The sequence below is a fragment of the Sinocyclocheilus grahami genome, unplaced genomic scaffold (genome assembly GCF_001515645.1).
Source record: "Sinocyclocheilus grahami isolate Dianchi unplaced genomic scaffold, SAMN03320097.WGS_v1.1 scaffold256.1, whole genome shotgun sequence".
NCBI classification, from domain to species: domain Eukaryota; kingdom Metazoa; phylum Chordata; class Actinopteri; order Cypriniformes; family Cyprinidae; genus Sinocyclocheilus; species Sinocyclocheilus grahami.
In genome coordinates, this window is record NW_015505435.1 from 804193 (window position 1) to 824861 (window position 20669).

General features: G+C 37.0%; 1 protein-coding gene across 1 annotated transcript; it reads left to right on the forward strand.

Annotated features, from left to right (window-relative positions):
* The first annotated feature begins 10997 nt into the window (after nt 1-10997).
* LOC107598790 (lysophosphatidic acid receptor 6-like) lies at nt 10998-19729 on the forward strand. Its single transcript, XM_016290222.1, has 2 exons — nt 10998-13224; nt 19720-19729. The coding sequence occupies exon 1, from the start codon at nt 11839-11841 to the stop codon at nt 12952-12954; it is 1116 nt and encodes a 371-aa protein (XP_016145708.1). The 5' UTR covers nt 10998-11838; the 3' UTR covers nt 12955-13224; nt 19720-19729.
* Nucleotides 19730-20669: the final 940 nt, after the last annotated feature.

Here is a 20669-nt window from a genome sequence, read left to right on the forward strand (position 1 = left end):
TCTTTCAGACAGACGAGATGTGCAAGTATTCAAACTGAGTTTTATTAATTGATACATTAGGTATCATTTGCACCTTTTTACAAAGGTGAGTTTGAACTAAGAATCTGATGTCTCCTTGAGGCTGTAGATCTGCTGAATATGCAAATGGTTCCATAACTTCATATTCTTATTTTCTCTTCTCTCTACTGTGTTAAGCTTTAACCCTTTCCTATACAAACTGTATGTGTGTGTGTGTGTGTGTGTGTAGTGTATGTTGGACCAGTTTAAGTGTTTATGTAGTATGTTAGACTAGTTTAAGTGTTTATGTAGTTAATAAAGTCTTATTTGTATCACACTTGACGTTGTTCATTGTTTGCTCATAACTGGAGGCACTTAATCATGCAGATTTATGCTACAAGCTCTTTGTAGAGTTGTACAATAAGAACGTTATTTCCCTTAACCAGGAAATTAACGTTCTTAGAATTGACAGACAGTTGACCCTGAGAGGTCAGCTAAATATCTACAGCGGATCTAAATATTTATAATTAATTATAACTAGTTATGATTAATTATTCATATTTCCCATGAGCTGATTCGCTACACTGAATACATAACAATTGACAGAATGAGCTAACCTATAAAGGGAATGTTTATCTTTATGAGTGTTTAAATATAATGAAATGATCCAAGTGCAAGAATGTTTGGGGTGATGTTGCCTTTAATTTTCTCTGAAACTATACAGCAAAATGACTTGAAAATGAATACATTGATAGTCAGGATCACTCTGAACAAATATTAATTGAAAGAATGGGCAAACCTATAAAGGAAAGCTTTGTATGAGTGTTTGAAAATGGGACATTAATTTAAAAATAACAATGAATAAAAAACATTAATATTAACATTTATTAACATTTATAATAATTCATGTACAATACAAATGTTTATGTACAAAAATAATGTATTTACAAACAAAACGAAAATAAAAGTTAAAAAAAGCAAAAGTATAAAGGAAACAGCTTTATGACAGCAGTATGACAGCTTCTTTACATCCATTTTGACCACTCTCAGCACCCGTGCTGTAAGTGCATGATTAGACGCGAAAGGAAAAAAAAAAAGTGCAGTTGGCTTGACCGTGTATTTTCAAAGGCTTGACGATCCCCTGCTCCTCACAGCACAGATCGTGAAACAGACTGCAGTTTTTGTTCAGTGCAAGCTCAAATCCTCTCATTATAACAAGCAAAGTGTAGACACAATGTAAATTGATGATGATAATGAATGATTTAGTGTGCAATGTAGAGAGTGTCATTATAATTATAAAGGAAGTCATTGAGATTGTGATGACCTAAGACGATTGACAGCTTTTTAATGATTATAAAGGGAGTTTGCAAATGTGATCTTGAATTTATACAAGTTTTATACATTTTGGGATTTTATGCAAAAGTTAAAATTAAGTGACTAACATTTTAGAACACTGTTGTCTGTTTGTAGGCTACTCTATTTCATCAACGAAAATAGTTCCAAAGTTACAGCCGAGCCACTGCGCATCTTCAGCGGTGTTTTGTTAATGAGTTAATCTGCGTTTTTTGAACAAATCTAGAGAGTCAATGATTCAATGACCCATACATATGCCTTGTCCAAATACCCACACTTGTAGAGAGTGTCATTATAATTATAAAGGAAGTCATTGAGATTGTGATGACCTAAGACGATTGACAGCTTTTTAATGATTATAAAGGGAGTTTGCAAATGTGATCTTGAATTTATACAAGTTTTATACATTTTGGGATTTTATGCAAAAGTTAAAATTAAGTGACTAACATTTTAGAACACTGTTGTCTGTTTGTAGGCTACTCTATTTCATCAACGAAAATAGTTCCAAAGTTACAGCCGAGCCACTGCGCATCTTCAGCGGTGTTTTGTTAATGAGTTAATCTGCGTTTTTTGAACAAATCTAGAGAGTCAATGATTCAATGACCCATACATATGCCTTGTCCAAATACAGGCATTGTCTAGCGGTCTTGGCCACTAGAGAGCATGTGCGCACGACAGGAAGTAAGTGCGCAAGACTGTCCCAGGTCTTAAAAACGCTGAAGCACAGTGCCCTTAACGCACACTAAATCCACACTATCTCAAATACCGCTCTGGAGGCAATCAGGCAAATCAGGGAGCAAGGGCACAAGGTTCTGTTGGTAGTCCCGATCTGAAGGAACCAACACTGGTTAGCAGAGCTGTCTCACCTGCTTGTAGCAGCTCCATGGCCCATTCCCCTGAGACGGGAACAGAACGATATGGCACCCCCAGGCCGAGCTGTGGGCTCTGCACCGCTGGCCTCTCGATGGGAGCCTGCGGACCTCCCCGAGAGCGTATTAAATACAATCTCTCAGGCTAGAGCACCGTCCATGAGACGCCTCAATGCCCTTAAATGGTCTGTCTTCTACCCGCTACCCGACCCACAGCGAAGACCCAGCTTCCTGTGACAAATCTCAGATATTGTCATTCTTGCAAGAGCTGTTGGACAAGGGCTGTTCCCCTTCCACGCTCAAGGTCTATGTAGCAGCCATATTAGCCTATCACGCTCTTATAGCTGGCCAATCGGTGGGAAGGAACAATCTGGTTGTTTGCTTTTTGAAAGGGTCTAGGAGGCCTAACCTGCCTCGCCCCGCCACAGTCCCTACATGGGATCTGTCCACGGTGCTGAGGGCTCTGAAGAGCCCTCCCTTTGAGCTTCTACAATCCATTGACCTTCGTTCCCTGACACTAAAAACCGCTCTGCTACTGGCATTAGCATTGGTAAAGTGAATGGGAAATCTGCAGACGCTCTCTGTGAGCCCTTGAATTTGGGCCCAACGACTCTAAAGTCGTCCTGAAACCAAGGCACGGGTACATACCTAAAGTGCTCTCCACTCCATTCCGAGCAGAGGTTATAACTCTATCTGTGCTTCCTCCCTCGGAGGATGACCAGGAGTTGAATTTACTCTGCCCCATCAGGGCTTTGAGGATTTATATTGAGCGTTCCGCCCTGATCAGGCAGTCGGAACAATTCTTTATATGCTTCGGTGGGCTTCCGGTCACGAAGCAGAGACTTTCCAAGTAGATTTTTGACGCTATTGTGCTAGCATACTCCTCTTTGGCCCTACACTGCCCCATGGGAGTAAGAGCCCATTCGACTAGAGGTGTGCCCTCGTCTTGGGCGTGGTCTAGTGGTGTGCGCATTGCAGAGATCTGTGTGGCAGCCGGCTGGGCTTCGCCGTCCACATTTGCCAGGTTCTATAATCTGGACATCCTGGATTTACAGGCCCGGGTCCTTTCTGCATAATGGCTAATTCTTGTTTTAGGGCAAACCAGTGCTTAGGCTTTGCCTTCCTGTACGCTCTTGGCCCTCACTGAGTGCCAAGGCTGTAAGGGGTGTTCTTGGAACGATTACTTAAGGCCGGGCTGACCTCTGCGAGCTTGGCCCTATTGCCTCCTGTGGGGGTTTTCCCTGCAAATTACTTGGTCCCTCTGGGCCCCTTGGTGCTCAAGGCAAGTTCAAGTTTGAGTCATTCCTCTAGTATAGCACGGCAGGATTGTACTGGTTACCCATACCATCTTAGCAGATGCAGTATGAGTGAAGAATTGATAGGGAACTTACTCGTTTACTAACGTAACCTCGTTAAAAATAGCCGTGCTATGTAGCTGGTCACTACTTCAATCGAAGTAACCTGAGGATCCTATGGCGATATGCACGCTTATATAGCTGGATGGCCCCGCCCATACTGGTGGGATCTGGTGGGCTTCGTCGCTATAGGCCCGTTCAGCTCCGCTGCTGAGCCATTGGTTCATTTTTTTTTTCATTGCACAAACCAATGGCCGTGCAGTTACACTGCGTTATTGAAAAAAGCTTTAGTCATTGGAAAAAAATGAGTTTTCCCCATAGCGTCTTAGCAAACGCAGTACGAGTGAAGTATCGATAGGGAACTTTTAATGAACGTTTGAAAATGGGACATGGTGCAAGTGTTATAACGCATTTGGATGTTTGGGGTGACTTTCCCTTTACTTATCGACAAAAATACACAGTAAAATGACTTGACAATTAATACAGTAATAGTCAGGGTCACTGAATAAATATCAATTGGAAGAATGAGCTAACCTATAAAGGAAAGCTTTTTATGAGTGTTTGAATATAAAGAAATGATCCAAGTGCAAGAATGTTTGGGATGATTTTGCCTTTAATTTTCTTAATTTTCTTAAATTGTACAGTAAAATGACTTGAAAATTAATACATTGATAGTCAGAATCACTCTGAACAAATATTAATTGAAAGAATGAGCAAACCTATAAAGGAAAGCGCTGTTTTCGTTCAAATCAAAGCGTAAATACACGTATAAAACGTATCCTTGTGTCATGGCTGACACAAAATATCGTACGCAGTTTGCGTTCAACGGATATTCTCCAAAATGTCGCTACGGTGATGCGGAGAGACACAGAGAAGACAAATTGTAAATTGTTGAATACTTTTTGTATTCTCGTCGCTTCATAACGTTACGGTTGAACCACTGATGGCAGATGGACTATTCTGACGATGTCTTTCATACTTTTCTGGACCTTGACAGTGTAATTTACTTGGCAGTCAATGAGACAGTCACAAGCCTCCCGGTTTTCATCCAAAATATCTTAAATTGTGTTCCGAAGACGAACAAAGCTTTTAAGGTTTTAAAACGACATGGGGGTAAGTGATTAATGACAAAATTTCATTTTGGGGTGGAGTAACCCTTTAATTAGATAAAAAATTGTAATCGACTGACAGCCCTAATATATACACACACACACATATATATATATATATATTAATAAATGTTAATAAATCAAAAATAAAAGTTGCAAAAAGTAAACAAATAAAGGAAACGCCTTTGTATGACAGCTTCTTTACATCCATTTTGACCAGTCTCAGTGCCCGTGCTGTACACGGTGCACGATTTTGCAAGGCAAAAAAAATATACAAAAAAGGTAGAGAAAAAAGCCAAAAAAAAAAAAAAAAATTTGCAGAAAAGTACCACACATCCCCAAAACACAAAATAAACATACAGTTCAGAAAGGTAACACTTTACTGTACAATGAATGAATAATCATGTACTAATATCTAGATTAAATATTACATTAATATGAACAAATTATGAACTAGGCCTGAAATATACAGGCAACTGATAATAATACATGAACTAATAATGTTATGTAATTATATTATAGACTTTTGCGCCTCATTTTGTATTTCACCAGATGGCAATGACATGCAAACACAGATCACTTTTCACATGCATAATGTCTTCTTCAATTGGGAAAAAGAATGCGCAGCTCTCTAATCCGAAGATTATAAACAAAGTCAATGTTTAGAAGTAAGAATTTCTGTAAATCTGTATGACCTCACAATAAAAATGCATTTGAGTTAGACTAAAAATACAGACTTTGAAAACAACAAGAACCAGGGCTCAATGAAGTTCCAAACTTTCCGTTTTACTTGCTATTTGTGTTGAATATTAAAGTGTGGGTAGGCCTATATTTACCATGACCAAATCTGTAGGTGTCTGGAAATCTTGACATTGTCTTATCTGTTTAGTCTCTTGGTTTTCCTGTTTGTCAAGCTTTTTCCTTTTAACTACTAGAATACAGTGTGGTCCAGTCAGGTATTGCATGCCCAAAATGTACCATCCTAGATTTGAAATAATCAAAGCTATCATAATTTTGTTCACAGGAAGTGGTCTCCAAAAAGATATTAAATATTTGTACTCTGCCTCACCAACTAGACATCAGTTTTAAAAGAATTAGCCCAAAGATTTACAGTAAGCTAATACACAGTCCAAACATGCCTTTTAAATCATTCATGTACCAGTTTTTAATCTAGTTTCCATTTCTATGATTTTTATGTACTGAAGAAGGGGAGAGAGTGGGGCACAACATAATACTTTTTGACTTTCTCAGTTTGTGTAAATTCACTTGGGGTTCTTTTTTTCCACATTAGTTGGGGCATGTAAGGGGCACGTTGTAACATGACCATATAACAGCTTAAAATGTTGTTTGATCTAATCAAAAATATGCAAGACAAACTAAAATGTTTTGTCACTGAGATACAAAAAACATTTTCATATAAAATAATGGCATTTAAAAAAAATTATTAACAATATACTAATTTTGGAGTTTGACAATGAACACATTGCAAAACACAAAGATATGGCATAACAATATGGACAAATAGATGAAGAAACATCAGACATTTAGAAAAACACAGAGCTGAACACAACACACCGCTCCCTCCACACATAGCTCTCAGGGCAGGAGGCAAATACACGAGCCAGTAAGAATGTTCAAATTTATTGAAATAATGATTTCTGAACATTGAGGTTCTTTTTCATCGAGGTGTCTCCGACTTGTGTGAGAGCAAATCGGGAGGTGCAAGATTCGATTAGTAAATGCCACACTTTACCAGATAATCCGTGCTGAACATCGAGACCGACTGAGGTCCTTGACAAGATTTTTCCTTCAATTCTTGGGAGGGGAAAATCAGGAATCTGAACCCGGTTTTAGGCTGGCCCCGAGTGATTGGGGGGGCGTGGCCACATTCAAGGCTTGTTGCAAGTGTTTTTTTGTCCAAAAAAATCTTCTATTGTGTGGTGTCATTACGATTACTGCTCATCTTGTGTGTCCCAGGCCTTAGTCTTTCTTCATCTGTTTCTCAGAATAAAAAATTACATTACTAACTTAACGGAATAGCATAGTTTTAGTAATATGGTATGATGTAACACAGTGTTTCAATGTACAGTGTTACACTTGCCCAAATGGGATTTTAACCTGGTTAGTGTCTTTTGCTAGTTAGATAACCATTAAAATAACATATTGGAGATTAAAACAACAGCAGATTTGTCTAATTTTAATTAACTCAAGTAGCCAAAGAAATGTATTTTTGCTTTCAATTTTTATTTTATTTTAATTTTGGTGCAATTGTTTTTCTATATAGTGTTGATATGGAAACTAGTAAAAACCAGTGTTTCAATGCTAGCATGTGTGTGTGAACTTTTAAACCATGTGTGTTACAACTAGACCATGTTAGGTTGTGTTCAAGATGATTGGTATATAACATTTGGCTTTGTTTTTTCATTTAGTATTTTGTCCTCAAAGGATTGCATATTTACACATTCAATTCACCTGTTTCAGTCACTTGACTTTATCCATCATATTTATGACCATTAGCGGAGCAAAGTAATGGCTTGTAAATACAAAAACAAATACACAAGTCACAGCCATGTTTTCATTTGTCTACATTAACATGGTCATCATTTCCTTCCCTAAAAAGCCTTGTTTGGATCTTACAGACTATTTTAATTGAACTGAATGGAATTTAATTCTGAAAATGGAATTTTGAAAAATTTTAAACAAACATATTATTATATATTACATTACATTTCAAAGTGTAGATTTGAAATGTATTGCAAAATTCAACATAGATAGAAATAGAAGCATTTTCACTAGTGACTTTTTCGACATCACTGTATATACAGAACTTTCCTCTTTCTTTGACATCTCTTCCTCTTTGAGGATTCATTTGAGAAATTAATCTCAATCAATTGGCCTTGGTTACTTGGTAAACTTGACATTCATTTTGCTTTCCTGCCAATGCCAACAATTATGAAAGTATGGCCAATGGTGTAATACCGACTCTTGCTGACGCAGTGTCTTTTTAGCTTGTACAAACACGTTGCCACACATTCTCTCAATATGACAACAGCCAGCCACTCCTACAAAAATGTGAATTGCAACATCAAATAAACACCTAACCAGAGGTCCAGAGATGTATGAAAATTCAGGCATTTGCCATAAGCACCAGGAAATACAATAGCTTTCACTGTACATTTGAGGGGGAAAAAAAACTGACTTTCAGACTTGACTTTCTTTCTTTAGTGAAACACAAAAGGAGATATTTAGCAGAATGTTGAGGTTGCTATTTTTCCATATACAGATAAGTGCAGCATGCACAGAATTTGCAAAATGTCAAGTTCTAATGCAGCTTTTATTGAGAGAAAGACTTTTGACATGCCACACAAATTTTAATTGGTTTTCAAATCTGGACTGTGTGTCCGCACTGTCATTAAAATCTGATCTTTTTATTCAGATAATGTAGTCAATATGCAATGTTTTTACATTAGTTTCTACATTAGGTGGTACAGTAAATATGCAAGCACAATGCCAAAAAACTTTTTCTTACAACAAAAAGAAGTGCACTTAATTGTATTGAATGTGCACTTGTAGTGTACTTCAAATCTTTAATGTGTATATTTTTAAAACCCTGCACTTAAAGAGAGAACACTTTAGTAAACTTAAAAAAGTGCACTTTGGAATAATGTCAATTTAAATGTTTTACTTTAAAGAACATTTTAAATCGTTGTTTAATAATCTTGTGTCATGTTTAAAGAAGTACACTTTTAACAAACACACTAAAGTAAATGCAAGTACTTGATTATTTTAAATGTAGTGTGTTATTAGATATTACATTTAAATTGAACATTTGTTGTATTTCAAAGACAATCAATATGACAATCAATAATGTAATTATGAAATTTCATATGAAGATTTACTTATGTAAAGCAAATCTTTATAACTGTAAAGCCAGTCTTTACTCAGCTGAGTTAAATACTGTGTTATACAATTCAGCAACTGTATTTAAAATAAATGTAAATAAAAAAACAATTGCATTTAATTGTTACAATATAGGATTTCTGTAATATATACACTAATTTTTACAAGGAAAAGAAAACTAGAAAATATTAATGGCATCTCACTGCTATTCTGAACAATTTATGTATAACATATAATATACACAAAATTACTGAAACGTATTATGCAAAACATATTGTTACCAAAGCAAACATCATCACTTGGAGTGTTAGAGATTTTATTAAGGAGCAAAATCCAGCAAACTGACATGAAAACAATTCATTGTTCAGCCTGTGCCGACACAGTGAAACATGTAAGATGTTTTATGACCATTGTTCTGTTTTCCCCATGGGGCTCCCTTAAAACAAACACCATCAAGGTCAGGGAGACATTTTCAGTGAAAAACAGACTATGTCATTGTTTGCTGCACGCAAGACCAACAAAACCATTCGACTGAACACATAAAAACAAGACTCTCAATTGTGCACTGCCACTAGATGAAACACATGTCTAAGGAATGCAAAGCATCTAATTTCAATAGCAGGAAAATGTGCAAATGCTGGACTGGGGACCAACAGAAGTGTTAGCTCCAGAAGTGTTAGTGTCAGTTCCAGAATCTACAGAGAGCCTTGAACCTAGCTTTGTCCTTGAACAAAATATACATTAGACATGAACATACATCAGCATGTCATGTCTAGTCTCAGCATCAGAAAAGCAAAATGTTTGAATATCAAAACATCAACGTCAAATATGAGTTTTCACTGGCAAATGATAAAACAGGCCCCAAAAAAACCCCAGTCTAAAAATGTGTTACATGCAGTTTATCACACAAATAAAGTAATATCACACATCTCCTCATCAAGTGACATAATTTGAAGTATCTTCTAAGCTCCAGGGTTATTATAGTTAACTAAAACTAAAACCATAAAACAAAACAAAAACAAACAAACAAAAAAAAACATTATCTGAAATGCAATGAAATAAATGTCGTCTTGAAATAAACATTAGCTGAAATTATAGATACAAACACAAAAAAATGATATGAAATTAAATAAAAAATCTAAATATGAATAAAAACTAATAGTATCGCAATGATGTTAAAATAATACTGCTTAGCACAAACAGTGCTTTTATTTTTTATTTGCATTTATTTAAAAAAAAAAGTGTTTTATTAGTACCACTAATGATGGGCATAACTTAATCAATGATGTTTTTCTTTATGTTTTAATCTTTATATGTCCGATTGTTTTGTTTTTTTTACATTTTTTTATAGACATCAAAAGCAATAAAGAAACACAAAACTGAGCATTTTTATTCTGTGAACTTATGTCAGCAGCAGTCAGTTTTTAAAGTAAAACACCAAATAATTTTTTCCTTGTCAAAACCAATTTATAATAATAAAATAGAATAACTTTTTTTTTATGTGTGTAAAAGCAGAATACCCAGTGAAGAACTACTCTAGCCACAATCCAGAAGGCAGCACTTTGTATCAACAAATTAGAAACATCCTTGTTACCATAGGAACAAAAACTATGTTAAAAGAGCATTGTGAATCAGTCTTTCTACTTAAAAAACTATACAACTATATATCATATATATCTACAGTATATATCTCAACTCTCATCATCTCAAGTCTCAAGTTAACATTAAGTTTACATTACATTAAGTGCTTTTTACATTCATTTTTTTTCTTCAGAACTAGCTTTTTAATGTTGTGATTCATCTCAGAGTTGATTTTTTTTTGATTAGCCTTAAATTCCTATATAAAAAAAAAAGAATGGGAAAAATAATTCCAGAACTACTGTCCATGTTGTGCTCCATTATTAAAGACCGGTTCCTCACAATATTGCATAATTTGTTGCACATTGTTGTTGCAAGTTAAGAGCAATGTATCATAGGGTGTGGTATATAATACAAAATCCCTTGCCTAACCCTGACAGAATGTCTCTAAACTTAAATTTTTGATTTTATTTTATGTTTTGTCAAGCACATGAGCAGTAAATATTATGTGAGTAATGATGCTGGAGCTGCAGGAAAATTACGTAATGACAACTAACGTCATCACAAGAATGCACACAATGGCATTGAAGTGAGGTCAGTAGCAGACAGAAAAAATAAATACTTTTAAAGTATTACCTCTTGATGTCATTTTATTTTGGGTAAGGTTTAATATGAAATAATACAATAACAAATTCAAAGCTGCTGAAAGAGTTATGTTGTTGTTAAAAGAACAGTTTGCACCTTGCACACTGTATAATAATTACTTGCTGTCTGGCTTCTCTGACAGAGGAGGAGGGATCTATCCAGGACGTAGGAGGAGCCATGGTTAGTCATATATGCTAGACATGATAGCACCGGCTCGTAAAGTACAGCACAGCTGCCTCTCTCTCACCTCTTCAATGCTCACAGCACAGAATGCCCCTGAGGCTACTGCTGACGGATAGAGCAAGACAGAGCAGCAAGGAAGGGGGTGGGCCAGGAAACAGACCCTCAAATGAAGCAAGTCTGACTTGCTTTTGCACTGTCACACTCAGAGAGAGCTGCATGATGTCTACAGGTGCTCCACAATCACTGGACAATCTGTGGGACTGAGAACAAAGAGAGCTAATTTAAAGGATACTTCCAGACGTGTCTGGAAAGAATTTGGGAAGCATTTGGGAATGCTTTAATGTTGGGAATGTATTTTGGACTAAGACATTTGTTTTTCCTCAATAGCAGGAGTGGATTCTAGTAGGACTACTCCCTTTGGCTGCATGTGGATGGTATTGTTCAAGTCGAACCAGATGAACTGTGTGAATTGAAACTTTGGAGTGAGTAGCTGCTAAGCTTGGAGCAACAATCTTGTGGGGTGGCTAGGGAAAGGACAGAAGGAAGGGGGAGGGGAAGAGGTAGTCGGGTCTGGCTCCAGTCTCTGGGGGAAATGCCTTCAACACGAGGCTTTGTTGAAGAATGCCGCAGAGGAGTGTTTAGAACCGTTTCAGTTTTGAACTGCCAAAAGAAAAAGCACATTAAAGAGATCTATGTGTCCTTGAAGGCAAGACCATCTTGCAGTTGCTAGCAATCTGTCTGCTGCACATGCTTTGTTTTGCCCTGTTGAATTGTGGATTGAAGAAAATCCTCTTATTGTGTAGTCTCGCCTAACTGCCACCCCATAGCGCGCCTTTGTTTCTCATTGAGATGTACAACACCACTGTTCAGATGGAGGCTTTGACCGAGATATGGACTGGCAGTGCCAGCAACACAAATTCCTCTCAGCAGATAAATAACATCACCCACTGCCCAAAGAATGACAACTTCAAATATCCACTCTATAGCATAGTGTTTAGCGTTGTCTTCATGGTGGGACTCATCACCAATGTTGCAGCCATGTACATTTTTACTTGTTCACTGAAACTGCGGAATGAGACCACCACGTATATGATGAATCTTGTGGTTTCTGATTTATTATTTGTGCTCACACTCCCTTTGAGGGTCTTTTACTTCATCCAGCAGAACTGGCCATTTGGCAGCCTGCTCTGCCAACTCTCCGTCTCACTCTTTTACACGAACATGTATGGGAGCATCCTATTCCTAACATGCATCAGCGTGGACCGTTTCCTCGCCATCGTTCACCCCTTCCGTTCAAGGGGGCTCCGGACAAAACGCAATGCCAAAATTGTCTGTGCTGCTGTTTGGGTTCTAGTGCTGTCTGGAAGTCTTCCGACAGGCTTCATGCTGAACAGTACTAACAAGCAAAAAAACAACACAGCCTGCTTTGAGAACTTCTCCTCAAATCAGTGGAAGAGCCATCTCTCAAAGGTAGTGATCTTCATAGAGACAGTGGGATTCCTTATCCCCTTGATACTGAACGTGGTTTGCTCCGCTATGGTGCTCCAAACTTTGAGGAGGCCACAGACCGTTAGTCGGGGAGGGAAGCTGAACAAGAAAAAGATCTTGAGGATGATCATTGTCCACCTCTCCATCTTCTGCTTTTGTTTCATCCCCTACAATGTCAACCTTGTTTTCTATTCACTTGTGCGGACAAAAATCTTGGAGGGCTGTGCAGTAGAATCAGTGGTTCGGACGATCTATCCGATCGCTCTGTGTATTGCTGTGTCCAACTGCTGTTTCGACCCCATTGTCTACTATTTCACGTCAGAGACGATACAAAACTCCATTAAGAGGAAGTCTCAGATGAACCGTTCCTTTGATGTCAAGTTCTCTGAGGCCTTGCAGTCAGAGACGAGCTCCTCTCTTCAGTTCAGCTTGAGGTCCATAAAGAACAAGATGTTCCACAATGAGTCTAATGTATAAGGACAAGTATTGGACAAATGGGTGTAAAGAAACTGAATACACAAAAAGCACTCTGCAGTAGATGAAATGTGGCATAAAACATGTAATTTGTTTTGTTAATATCTCTCAGGGCAGTAATTACACAACGCCCTTTAGGGGATTTGCCTCTCTCTTAACGTCATCCTTCAGCCCAGTACTGGGGGCACACCTGTTGTCAATGGAATTATATCCAAGCATTTGGAATACTTAACTGTGGAGTAAGAATAATACAAATATACTGTAAGTAGACAAGTACCTGTAACTATATGTGAATGTACTTACGTTTCCATAATGGTAAGTGAATGTGAAAATAACATACTAGGATATAACCACAATTTAATTAAACCCACAAACAAAATAGAATGATGCCATTTTATGCAATACCACATGTAAACACATTGACTGCCTGAAGGGATATAGTATTAACAAGCTGAAACCTTTTGTTGGCACTTTATATAATACTGTATATTAACTTTGCACTGACATTGATACTGTCATAATGCACAGTTTTTTTTCTGTTACAAACATCACTTGATAATAAAGTTTTACAATTAGAGGTAGAGGTGTTTTATTATCGCTCCTTCTCCCTGTGTAATTTCCATTCAAAAAGTACAATATAGTCAATATATTGCAGTTGCAAAGTTTAAATATCATCTTTAAGTATTCAGCAGTTACTGTTTAAACTCTTAATATCTATATGCCTCCGTATATGTACTGCCACATTGATAAAAAAGATGAAGTTCTCTCTGTGTTGTTAGCCATTTCATTTGGCTAATATTGAAAAAAAAAAAACTTTAGTCTTTCGACTAAATGCATTGTAAGAACAACATTTCAACCACTCAAAGTGTCAGTAACTGAATAGTGAATCAGATGTACTTCATTCACTTTGATGTGAGCCACGTTCAAGAACCAACTGTCCTTTTTCTGAATTCTTTTTTCTGCATTTTTATAAATATGTCATCTGCTGCAGGCAAAACTGAGCTTTGGGGTAAATGAGGTTGATAAATATATTTGTAACCGCACAATTTGTGACGACAGCACAGCTCTAGATTTGGCAGAAATTGTTAACACCCAGTCCTGACCAAAATCCTCCCTTCTAAACATGCCTGTAAAAGTTGCATTTGTTGCCATGCATTAAGGTGTTTGCCTTAAGCCATTGGCACAACAGATACTATGTCAGCTCACCCGCACCCATTGTGTTGCCATGCCATCCACAGTTAATCTAGTTTAGTTCTTGAAAAACAAAGAAAAAGAGGAAATGAAAAAGACCATCAGGGAAAAAAAAGTCTAATGAGAAGTACTGACTTCACTCTTACCCACTTCAAATCCAACTGCTCGCACTTAGTCATGCAAAGCACGTAGTGTTTTGGCTTCGACAGCACTGAACATGACTGGATCACATTTTATGCATCACATTTTATGCACCAGTTCCTCCACAAAATTCAGAACTGGTGAATTACTTTAGGTTTTTCAGTTTATAGATTCTTCTAATATTATATTTGGTTACACTAATATTGTAATACTTTTTTACATTCTTGACTAAACTTTATTTATCCTACATAAACATCTTATTGGTAAATTTTGCAATAAGGTCAAAAAGGTAGATATAGTCTAGTCTCTGTACCTGAAGTTGGTCCACCAATTACTAAGATCGCATTTTGTATTTATGATTGTATCAGACAATTGAACATTTTGTCAAGAAAGTTGCCCATGCTACATTTAACGCATTTTGAATGCATTTTTAAGTAAGTCTTTAGGTAATTAGCTAAAGCAAAGATCAAAATATGGAAAACATCCTCACTGAGCAGTGTGTTAGTTTCCAAATATCAAACTGAAATCCTGTTTTATTTTCACTTCCTCAAGCTCCTCTTGTTTCAGCACGCATGCAGGTGAATGTCATAAAAACGTGCTGATCATTTTTCACCAAATCAAAAAAAAAAAAGTTCAGCATAAGAACTTTTCATGCATTTTTCACGCATTGTGACAGAATTTTCATGCAAATTATTCAGATTTTATTTCCAAATTTTAATTACCATAGTCTGAAAATGGTCCACCAATTACTAAGATCGCATTTTGTATTTATGATTGTATCAGACAATTGAACATTTTGTCAAGAAAGTTGCCCATGCTACATTTAACGCATTTTGAATGCATTTTTAAGTAAGTCTTTAGGTAATTAGCTAAAGCAAAGATCAAAATATGGAAAACATCCTCACTGAGCAGTGTGTTAGTTTCCAAATATCAAACTGAAATCCTGTTTTATTTTCACTTCCTCAAGCTCCTCTTGTTTCAGCACGCATGCAGGTGAATGTCATAAAAACGTGCTGATCATTTTTCACCAAATCAAAAAAAAAAAGTTCAGCATAAGAACTTTTCATGCATTTTTCACGCATTGTGACAGAATTTTCATGCAAATTATTCAGATTTTATTTCCAAATTTTAATTACCATAGTCTGAAACAATCACACTGTAATCCATCCATTTTTTAAGATTTTTTGGGTACTAAAATAAAGTTTACTTAAAAAAATGTGAATTGAAATGAAAATTATTACAGAAAACAAGATTAATTTTAAAATATGTTCTTGACAGCTGTTCTGAGACCCCCCAAAATGTACATTTGCATGGATGTGTACTGGTTTCACTTGATTTGGCATCATTTCTTCTCAGCAGCTTGTCATTCTGGCACTGAGGATGGAGCTGGTGTGCTTTTGATAAATACCGGATTAGATCTCCAAATTTCAAACAACCCACCAATTTTTTCCCCCACTGTTCAGCCCTGCACAAACACTGCATCCGAAACCCAGCATGCCACCTCAAGCTCCACTTCAAAGCTTCAAAAACTTCAACACAGGCTTGTTTACTTTTTCAGCACCTTTGACTGGTTAATTTCCTGATGTTGTGAGAGGGAGGGGAGCATGGTCCAGAGAACTGAAGACAGTTTTAACTAGATTAAGATTACAGATATTATTTAGTCTGTTCAGTCAGTCTGTTAGATTCTATTCTACCTGGATTTTGTAATAGTTGATAAAAATGTTTATCTTCCATTTAAAGGAAAAGTTCCACTTTTTTAAAACAAAAGTGCCCAAATTGTATTTCTGTCATTTAGTCAACCCAATATTAGTCTTTGGAATGTTTATGCTGTTTTTTTCCCCATACAATGAGGATGAGGGCATACAAAGAGGCCAAAAAAGCATTACAAAAGTAGAAAATGTAATATACATACAATATAAATATGAGGATGTGTTCATGGATTCAGCTCATTCAGCTAAAACTTTCTAAAGATATATATATCAACAATAATCTCATCAAGTTTGGTCAGAGATTTTGTGGCAATCTTTGACAACAAGCTGACCTTCAAATACCACATTGCGAGGACACCACTATGATGAAGGTTTGAATCGCATAAGTTTAAGATATTGATTTTTGGATACAGAATACAGAATTGCATACGCAGTCTCCACACCCTCCTACACAGCAGTCAGCCTTATAAGTATACATCCCCTTCAGAAGGGTGAGGTCAGTAAGTGAGTGACGTCTCATGGTACCAGGCACAAAATCAATCAACCAGAACATTTTTGTTCACTGTTCCTTGCTGGTGGAATTATCTTCCCAACCCAATCTGAGACACTGAATCCCTGACAATATTAAATAAACAGCTAAAACTCATCTCTTCCATCAGCACATAACTGTATCCTGTTGAGAAAAAAAAACTTCCTCTATGCTTTTACTGTACTCAGTATTCACTGAATGTATGAGCTATGTTGATTCTCTATTATTTGAATGTATGCAAACATGACTTGGATTTTAAAGACAAGTATTATGGTGTTTTTTGACCTTTTTTATGTTGCATGACTAGAACACAAGACTGCAAAGAAGGAATAGGTCATAACAAAACAAAGAGGCTAGAGTATATTTGTGAGGGACCTTCCGGCCTTTCAATATGAGCACCACATTACAAGAGATGCTGTGAAGCACAGCAATTGTCCAGAAAATAGCTCAGCCATCATAACTGTTCTCAAATCCTGGTATTTTATTTTCCTCTGTCTTTATATGGGAGATTAGCATGTTTATTGACATGTACTCATGATGAAACAGAACAGCTGAGCAAGCAAAGCAGGAATCTGCTAAAGTTACTGATATCCCCATCACCCCTGACCTAATTTCGGCAGCACATGCGACAGGAACTGCTCTCAAAACTGACTCAAATATGCTAACCCAAAACGAAGCATGCTTTGAAAGCTTGCTTCCTGTGTTGAAGCATTGTGTTTTTCCCTTCCAGGCTGTTGACCGTGTTGCAGAATTCTGGTGTTTCTGGTGTCACTATTGCTAGCAGTATTCGTTGTATAAAAGCCCTGACAAGTAAACTTCAAGTTCATTTTATTAAGTAAACTTGAAGAAAGTTCAAGTATATTTTTCAAGTATACTTTATGTAGTAAGTATACTAATATCAATGTACGGTTACACTTTACTTGAAGGGGTGTGCGTAAGACTGACATGACACCTTCATAATCATAACATGACACCTACATAATCATGACATGACACATGTCATGAATATGAAGGTTTTTATGCATGTTTATGACCACTGTTATTAAGTGTCATTCGCTCAGTTATGTAATTTTTAATGCAAAGATGACATTGTTTGAGATGTCTTTGTTATTGGCTATGGTTAGGGGTAAGGGTAGGGCTAGGGTTAGGGTAGGGTTAGGTCAAATAATGTCATATTTGCATTAAAAATGACATAACTGAGCTAATGACACTTAATGACAGTTGTCATAAACATGCATAAAACCTCCTTCATATTCATGACATGTATCATATCATGATTATGAAGGTGTCATGTCAGTCTTATGCACACCCCTTCAAATAAAGTGTTACCCAATGTACTAGTAGTATATTTCTATTTGTACTCTTTCAATACTTCTTGGGACTAAATTGTCCCACATTTAGTTTATTAAAGCAGTGGTTCTCAACCTTTTTTACTCCAAGGCCTCCCTCCTCTCTGAATCAATATGGCAAGGCCCCCCAACCTATTCTATTCACAAAGTGTTATTATTTTTCAATTCCATGTCATTATTCAAAACAAATTCAAGATAGATTTACATATTAAACATACTTTGCAAAAATGTCTGCGGATCGATGTCATCAGTGAATAGTTCCTCTGTCAGCCTAAATGCAAATCTTTTTGGAATTCGTTATATGATCAGATTGAATGGAAAGAGGTCTGGAATTTACCAAGTAAATACTGTCTCATCAATAAAGTTAATGAAGTTACATATAAAGTTATTAATTTGATTTACCCAGTGAGACAAGTAGTCGCAAAATCGTTTTAGAGACATGGAGACTATATGTATCTTTTGTAACTTAGAGAAAGAATCCATAAAATCCACTTATTTTCTGATTGTGTATTTACCCAAATGTTTTGGATTGATATTGAATATTATAGATTTAAATTTATAAAATTAAAGATTCTCTGGTAAAGACATATTTTTGTTGTTTAAAAAATAAGAGTTTGTGACGACACATTGATGTCCTAAGACACGAAACGATCGGTTTGTGCCAGAAACCGAACAGTATTTATATAATGTTTTACCTCTAATACACCACTATGTTCAACTGTCTTTGAGTGCGCGCAGGCATCGTGAGGTGTGTACGCAAGTTTACGCAAGCACTGGAAGTGATCTCTCACGCATATACTCAAATGTCACTCATTGTTTACACAGTGCACAGTCATTGTAGGTATGACGGCTAATCAAAATGGTACTTACTTGCACTTATCCGGATTGTTCAAACCGACTTAAAACTAAAAGATTACGTTCTCTTGCACAAACTCATTCGGGAGTGGTGACTTTCCACGTATTCCCAACTTCTGAGCCTGCTCGCCTGAAGTTATGGTTGATTGCTCTTCGGCTGGATATCAACGCATTAACGTAAACTACGCCAGAGCGCGTACACACCTCACGCACCGGATGCCGTGCATGCGCCCAAAGACAGTTGGACATAGTGGTGTATTAGAGGTAAAAAATTACATAAATACTGTTCGGTTTCTGGCACAACCCGATCGTTTCATGTCACGAGCCGCAGGGTTTAATTTGGATTTGTCTGTGCATGGTTTTTTTACTCTCATAGATTTTGTTACCATTGCCACGCATTATACGACTGATAGACTGCAACGGTTAAAGTTAAAAATCATCATATGTGTTCTACTGAAGAAACAAAGTCACCTACATCTTAGATGCCCTGGGGGTAAGCAGATAAACATCAAATGTACATTTTTGGATAAACTATCCCTTGAAAGTGTCACTCGACAATACAATAGCAAAATATATAAATATGTATAGTATTTTTATGTTACATTAATCAGTGTCTAGCACACCTTCCTAAGGAAAGGTTGAACCAGACGACATTGCAATTACTAAATTATATTTAGACAGACTTAAAGAAGTTCCAGATCTATACTTGTGCTCTTATTATTTCAGTTATTTTGCCTTTAATGTAAATAAACATGTGCAAACAATATACTTGCTCTTGTGAATTTATTTTGATGTTAATTACATTGTGCAAGCTGTCTCTTAAATACTGTGGTTTATATACTGTACATGCTGCTGCTGATTGGGCCATTTTTGACACACCCACCAAACAAGAGAAAACGTATCTCAAACCCAGTTGCAGACCGTTGCACACCGTTTCCAGGAAACATGTAGTTCAAACCGGAAACCGTAGCAAAACATTGCACACCGGTTTGAGCTTGAACTTGCCCTCAGTTCCATGTTTTGTGTGTGTTTTGCCCCATGTGACCCAGTTTCTCCCTCATGTATTTTGTAATCATTAGTTCCAGGTGTATGTCATTAATTATCTAATTTACTCCACTGTTTATAAGCCGTGTTTCAATGAATCTAGTGGTTGCTGTTGAATTGTCTTCCTGGATGTTACTCCTGAGTTTGTTTCACTGCGTTCATTGAATTAAAGTCCATGTTGAAGTTTATCCCTCGTCTCTTTGCTCCTTGGTCCCCGTCCTCATTTGTGTGAAGTGTGACAATAGCAAATTAAAAACGTAAAAATTATATTGTAGATTTTATATATATATATATATATATATATATTAGTTACATTCATTAAATTCTACCATGACAGGTAACACTCTATAATAACTTTCATTAATAAATATAACAATTATTCATTATGTTTATATAGCACTTTTCTAGGCACTCAAAGCGCTTTACATTGTGAGGGGGGATCTCCTCATCCACCACCAGTGTGCAGCGTCCACCTGGATGATGCGATGGCAGCCAAAGTGCGCCAGAATGCCCACCACACACCAGCTTATTGTTGGAGAGGAGACAGAGTGATGAAGTCAATCATTATATGGGGATGATTAGGAAGTCATGATGGTCAGAGGGCAATGGGTAAATATGGGCAGGATGCCGAGGTCACACCTCTACTCTTTTCGAAAGACATCCTGGGATTTTTAATGACCACAGAGAGTCAGAACCTAGGTTTAACGTCTCATCCGAAGGACGTGCTTTTTGACAGTATAGTGTCCCCATCACAATACTGGGGCGCTAGGACCCACACAGACCACAGGGTGAGCACCCCCTGCTGGCCTCACTAGCACCTCTTCCAGCAGCAACCTAGTTTTCCCCAGGAGATCTCCCATCCAGGTACTGACCAGGCTCAACCCTGCTTAGCTTCAGTGG

Bases quoted from the DNA above. Each gene is read 5' to 3' on its own strand.
- LOC107598790 (XM_016290222.1), top strand. From the start codon at position 11,839: ATGTACAACACCACTGTTCAGATGGAGGCTTTGACCGAGATATGGACT.